The 7,500-nt window shown below is 52.3% G+C and overlaps 2 protein-coding genes across 2 annotated transcripts in view; both read left to right on the top strand.

Moving 5' to 3' along the window:
* The window catches only part of mettl21a (methyltransferase 21A, HSPA lysine), a 201,695-nt gene that overhangs the window by 122,153 nt on the left and 72,042 nt on the right, over positions 1-7,500 (top strand). The window lies entirely within an intron of this gene.
* Positions 1-7,500, top strand: part of plekhm3 (pleckstrin homology domain containing, family M, member 3) — a 61,756-nt gene that overhangs the window by 34,412 nt on the left and 19,844 nt on the right. The window contains 1 exon segment of the mRNA XM_061236036.1: positions 60-253. Within this exon segment, the coding sequence (XP_061092020.1) occupies positions 60-253 (194 nt within the window).

Here is a 7,500-nt window from a genome sequence, read left to right as displayed (position 1 = left end):
GCGCTGACGCTCCGCTCTGACCCCTGACCCCTGACCCCCGACCCCCGGCCCTGTCGCAGGTGTCGAAGCAGGCGAAGGAGTTCCTGGAGTTTGTGTACGAGGAGCCGCTGCTGGACGTGGCGCGGCTGAACCCGGGGCTGTACGCGCACTGCGAGGGCCTGGCCGCCGTGCTCAGGCTCCGGCAGCGGCTGCAGTCGCTCCGCGCCTACCTGTTCAGCTGCCGGGCAACCGTCGCCGAGGACCTGCGCCGCCGGTGAGGGGCGGGGGTCGGGGGTCGGGGGTCAGGGGGTGGTCTGTCCGTACTGGGACACAAAATACCTTCAGCTGAGTGAGCACTATGTTAGGTAGACCTGGACACCAGCTGGTTACTGCAAATATTTTATTTGCCACGTGAATGGCTGCAGCTAAATGCGTGAAAGCACGCAGACGTGGTCAAGAGGTTCAGCTGTTTCTCAGCCCAAATGTCAGAATGCGGAAGAAAATGTGACTTTGACCGTGGAATGATCTGAACGCACAGCGCATCAAACCTCTTAAGTGGATAGGCTACAGCAGCAGCAAAATAGGTCAAATAAATACCTAATAAAGTGCTCACTGAGTGCACCCACATATGTACAGTTTTGTGTGACAATAGGGTACGTGTGCTCTCATATACTATACACTATATACGCCAAATCTGCCGTTCTCTCACTTGTGTGTGTGTGTATGTACGCGTGTTCAAATTCATCCCACGTTCTTGCGAACATCTCCGTGTTCTCGCTCAAACTCTCCTCTGCTTGCTCTCAGAAACTCTACCTCAACCAATGAGAGCAGGTTGTGGGTTTGACCAGTGACACTCTTGGGCCTATTCTTATTGGCTGGCGAAGTACTGTATTTTCAACTGCGTTTCTCGACTGATCTTGACTGGTGCAGCCGATCCAACCAAGCAGACCAGAAGGAGGGGTTTCGCGGTATTTCAGAGGTTCCAGTACACCAGACAAGCTCAGTAAGGCAAAGTGGAAAAGCATCTGAAGCCAAAACAGTGACGGATTCGGCCCAGGTCTGGGACCTGTGCAGACGCGGCCCAGCCAAAAATATTCCTATAGTTGGGTCTGTATAGAGCTGGATGGGCCAGAACTTCTTAGGTGGGCATTCACAGCTGAGTGTGCCGGTTCTGCCAAGACAAACGGGTGAACCCGGGGCACGCCCTGGCCCACCCACGGGCATGGCGGGGGTAGAGAGGGGGAGTGGGTGGAGGGAGGGAGGAATGGAAAGACTCTGGGATGGGAGGATGGAAGGGGCCTGGAGAAAGGTGGAGGCGGAGTGGAGAGAGGGAGTGAGGAAGGTTGGATAGGAGAGGTAAAGGGGGAGAGGGTGATGAAGGGATGAATGAAGGTAAATGGTAAATCCAAACCGCTGTACAACTGATGCTTCTCATTCGCCCATTCACACACACACATTAACGGCGATTGGCTGCCGTGCAAGGCACCGACCAGCTCGTCAGGGGCATGTGGGGGTTAGGTGTCTTGCTCAGGGACAGTTTGACACACCCAGGGTGGAATCGAACCGGCAACCCTCCGACCGGCAGACGACTGCTCTTGCCGCCCGAGCCAGTGTCGCCCGGTGAAGGGGGCTAGGGGGTTAAAAGGAGAGGCAGGAGGTTGAATCGGTAACCACTCTCAGTCTGTTCTCGGCTTCCTAGTTCACCATTGCCGTCCTCCCCCGGCTGTCTGGCCTCCAGCGTTTATCGCAGTGACTCCGCTGTCAGGTCCGTTCGGACCCTGAATGTCAAGGTGTGAATATGCTCAGCTTGGCTGTGTGCGTTATCCCTTGCGAACGAGCATTATCTCCCAATTACCTCCCTTCTCAAAGCGTGCAGAGATTGCGTTATTGATTAACGGGGGGGGAGGGGGGGGGGGGTGAAGGGGTCGGAACGAGCGCCTGAATCCCCCTGAGAGGTGGAGGCCGCTCTCTTTCGCAAACCGCCCGCCGTAAAACGCTAGACCATAAAAACGCAAAGTGATAAGTACCGCTGCTTAGCCCTCCCCTGGATGGGTGATAACCCAAATACAGGCACGCCCTGCACCTCCTGATCCCCCTGAGAGAGGGAGAGAGAGAGGGAGAGGGAGGGAGGGATGACCCCTGACCTATGGCCTTTCACAGAAACATACAGACATCCTTCTTGTCGTCTGACACGACAGTGAAGCAGCGGGAGCCCAGACAGCTCTTACAGGTAGGGTTCCCCTAAAAGAGGGCTGCCCGACCCTGTTTCTGGAGATCTACCGTCCTGTAGGTTTACACTCCAACCCTAACAAAACGCACCCCATTCAACAGCTAGAGCAGGGCTGCCAGGCAGTAGTTCTCCAGGAACAGGGTTGGGCAGCCCTGCTCTAGCTGCTGAGTGAGCTGTTCATGACAATTCCCAGTAAAATAACTCCACATGACCCAACCTTCGACAACTCAAGAGATGTCCATTTTAGCATGCTTATTATTGTGCGGTTTGGTAACTGCAACCACAGAGCTAAGCTTCAAATTTTAGTCTAAACCTCTGCCTACCTCTAATGGTCTTAATTGCTTCATCTGAATGGGGAGGGTTTAACTCCGGCTTGAGTTACCAAGCCTGGACATGCCTGTGGCCTGAAGTGAGCTGAGATAAGCCCATGTGGACAGGACCCCCCCCCCCCCCCCCCTGAGGTGCCTGTAGCCTAGTGGCTGAGGTGCCGTAGCCTAGTGGCTGAGGTGCCTGTAGCCTAGTGGCTGAGGTGCCTGTAGCCTAGTGGCTAAGGTGCTTGATTGGGACCTGAAAGGTTGGTGGTTGAGACCCCAGTGTAGCCACAATACAGTCAGTGCAGCTGTGGGCCCTTGAGCGGGGCCCTTAACCCCACATTGCTCCAGGGGGGGGGACTGCCTCCTGGTTGGTCAAATCAACTGATTAAGGTAATGCCCAGTCCCGAGCAGAGAGGGGCGAGGGTGTGACCTGTCCGCAGACTGCGCCCGTGACCGTCTCCCTGGTAACGCGGCTAACAGCGACACCACCTCCTCCTCTCCCCGACGGCGTCTCGGTGTTTTTTCACGGTGCTAATATACACTTTTCGGGGGGCCTTCACCCGTCCAGGGTCAGTTCTGACGTCCTCTTTTAGCCACACGTGTTTTCACTTTCCGCCCGTGTTTACGTTGGAGTGGGATTCTCTTCTTTTTAAGAGTAGTGAGAAAATAAACCGTTCCTTCCGAACAGAAATATCCTGGGGCAGGGAACAGGGAATTCTTAGGAGTTTTTAAACCAAATTTGGACCACTTAACACATCCTCCAAATATTGCTCTTACTGCACCACCTCACTACTGGTGCTGTTACTGCATATCTTTGTCAATGCAATTTTATATCTCTAATGATAATTATATTAACTAATTCATACTAATAAATTGTACAGTTAATTTCAGTTTGCCCCAGTGCCCAAGAATGTCCCTCTAATGTCGAGTTATCACTCTGTAGTGTCCAGTCAAAAGTCCGATTATAAGCTGTAGTCGTCTATTAGAAGTTGCACTCGCCTATTACATTTGCATTTTACATTTTACTCATTTGGCAGACGCTTTTAGTCCAAAGTGACTTACAAGTGCATAGGTTCTTCCACAAGTTAAAGCATCACATCCATAACTAGTAAAATACACATGGAGTGCTGTTCTAAGCAAAACATACAGTCATTTTTTTGGAAATCAGGAGGGAGGACTATGGTACAGTTTGAAAAGGTGTGTTTTTAGTCTGTGTCGAAATAGGGGGAGGGATTCTGCTGTCCTGACAGTGGTAGGCAAGTCATTCCACCACTGAGGAACCGGAACGGATGGATGTAAGGTGGGGCAGTCCCCTTTGCAGCCTGAAATGCCAACACTAGGGCCTTGAATCGGATGCGTGCGGCAATAGGAAGCCAGTGGAGGCCAATGAGGAGTGGGGTGACATGAGCATTAGAAGTTGCAGTTTCCTGTAATAAGTTGCAGCGGTCTATTAAAAGTTGTAGTTGTCTATTAAAAGTTGCAGTTGTCTATTCAAACTTGCAGTTGTCTATAAGAAGTTGGCGTTATGTAAAAGAAGTTGCAGTTGCCTATTAAAAGTTGCCGTTGTGGAGTGGAGGTTGCAGCGATGGTGGGTGTTACGTTCCCCTGCTCGTTGGGCCTGTGGGCACCATGGGACAGGGTGAGGTGATTTTTGGGTGCAGACCCCCAGAGGCTGAGCCGGGACAGCTGTTTTTCGGGAGGGGGGGTAGAAGTCTGGCAGCGTGTTTACAGCAGGCCTACTCAGACCCGTGTTTACCCCTCCGCCATTACCCCGCTGCCGCTAATGCCCCACACTTCCAAACACAGCAGGATTGATGAGGGCGGTGGCGCTAAAATATTACCCCCTCCATCCATCCCGCAGGAAATGCCCCGGGCAGCGTGTGTGAATAACCCAGCGCTGTGTTTACACTGCGACCCAGGAGGAGAGGGGCTCTGTCAGAGCTGATGTACTGCAGCTACACGCCGCGTACACACACACACACACACACACACCTCATACACACACACCTCATACACACACACACACACACACCTCATACACACACACACACACACACACACACACACCTCATACACACACACACACACACACACACACCTCATACACACACACACGTACACACACACACACACACACACCTCATACACACACACACACACACACACACACACCTCATACACACACACACACCTCATACACACACACACCTCATACACACACACACACACACACACACACCTCATACACACACACACGTACACACACACACACACACACACCTCATACACACACACACACACACACACACCTCATACACACACACACACACACACACACCTCATACACACACACACACACACACACCTCATACACACACACACACACACACACACACACCTCATACACACACACACACACACACACACACATACTGACACACACTCACACACACACACCTCACACACACACACACCTCATACACACCTCATACACACACACACACACACACACACACACCTCATACACACACACACACACACACCTCATACACACACACACACACTCACACACACACACACCTCATACACACACACACATACACACACACACACACACACACCTCATACACACACACACACACACACACACACCTCATACACACTCACACACACACACACACACACACCTCATACACACATACACACACACACACACACACACACATACACACACACACACACACACACCTCATACACACACACACACACACACACACACACCTCATACACACACACACACACACCTCATACACACACACACACACACACACACACCTCATACACACACACACACACACCTCATACACACACACACACACACCTCATACACACACACACACACCTCATACACACACACACACCTCATACACACACACACACACACACCTCATACACACACACACACCTCATACACACACACACCTCATACACACACACACACACACACACACACACACCTCATACACACACACACACACACACACACCTCATACACACACACACCTCATACACACACACACACACACATCATACACACACACACACACACCTCATACACACACACACACACACACACACCTCATACACACACACACACACACACCTCATACAAACTCACACACACACACACACACACACACACACACACACTTCATACACACACCTCATACACACACACACACACACCTCATACACACTCACACACACACACACACACACACACACACTCACACACACCTCATACACACACACACACACACACCTCATACACACACACACACACACTCACACACACACACCTTATACACACTCAGACACACACACACACACACACACCTCATACACACTCACACACAGACACACTCACACACCTCATACACACACATACACACCACATACACACGCGCACACACACACACCTCATACACACTCACACACACACCTCATGCACACTCACACACACACTCACACACCGCATACACACACACATGCACACACACACACACACATACATATGCAGAACCTTGTTTGACAAAATATACAGTTTGGTAGCCATAGTGACCGCCAATGCACACACTGACTGGTGTATCATTGCACAACACATAGAAAACACAGACACACACGCATATCAGCGCCAAGACACTCTGTACAAGACACTCTGTACAAGCCACTCTGTACAACCCACTCTGTACAAGACACTCTGTACAAGCCACTCTGTACAAGACACTCTGTACAAGCCACTCTGTACAACCCACTCTGTACAACCCACTCTGTACAACCCACTCTGTACAGCCCACTCTGTACAACCCACTCTGTACAAGACACTCTGTACAACCCACTCTGTACAGCCCACTCTGTACAACCCACTCTGTACAACCCACTCTGTACAACCCACTCTGTACAGCCCACTCTGTACAACCCACTCTGTACAAGACACTCTGTACAACCCACTCTGTACAGCCCACTCTGTACAAGCCTGCACAGAGAGACTATCCTGCATGAGCACCCCCACAGATACCTGCTACCCTACTACTGACGTCCTGACCCGGGGTATTCTGCATACTGCAGTATTCTGAATGCACTGTAGTCTCCCGGATAAGCGCCATTCTCCCCGGTGCGCTCTGATTTGGGCGGCACGGGGTGGCTCGTGTCTCTGGAGCGGGCGGGATTAACGCTCTCTAACTCACGGCGGCTCGCTGGCCGTCAGCGCCCCACTTCCCGCCGGCTCCCCGTCGGAGCGTCCCGGGCGTGTGTGTGAGGTGAGACCCGTTCTCGTTAAAAAACCCCGAGTGGCCCGGTGCGGCCTCCTCCACGCCTGGGTGCCGTCCACGGAGACATTTACCCGTGCGGAGGGCAAACACGGTCTGTCAACACGGGGACCGGCCCGGGCCCCCGCGGAAGCGGCTGGCTGATAGCGCCTCTGTTTGTCAACCGGCCAGAAATCTCTGCGTCATTACCACCGCAAACATTCCTGCCCCCTCGAGGGATGGGGGGAGGGAGGGGGTGGATTCATGAGTCCCTGCAGAACCTCCCGAATTTCTGGGGCGGCATCGGTCAGTTGGGGGGTTGCTCGTTCGATCCCCTGCTCTGAGCTGTTCATGCGGGACTTGCAGTGGAGTCACAGCCCTGCAGGACAACGTTTTCACACGTTTAAGGTTCCAGCTTTCCTGCTAATTTCCTGCAAATGCCATTACATTCCTCCTGACATTTGCTGGGTGTGTCAAAGTGTTTTTTGACCAGGACACCTGACCCCCACTTGCTCCTGACGAGCTGATTGGTACCTTGCGTGACGGCCTTTGGGCATCGTTGTGTGAGTGTGCGAATGAGAGGCGTTCATGTTAAAGTGCTTTGACTAGCCTTAGTCGCTGGAGAAAGCGCAAGGTCACGCTCTGATTTGTGCTACCTTACGCATTCAGA

Source organism: Conger conger, chromosome 3, assembly GCF_963514075.1.
Source record: "Conger conger chromosome 3, fConCon1.1, whole genome shotgun sequence".
NCBI classification, from domain to species: domain Eukaryota; kingdom Metazoa; phylum Chordata; class Actinopteri; order Anguilliformes; family Congridae; genus Conger; species Conger conger.
The sequence above is the reverse complement of the archived record's forward strand: the minus strand, read 5'-3'. Positions and strand labels throughout refer to the sequence as shown.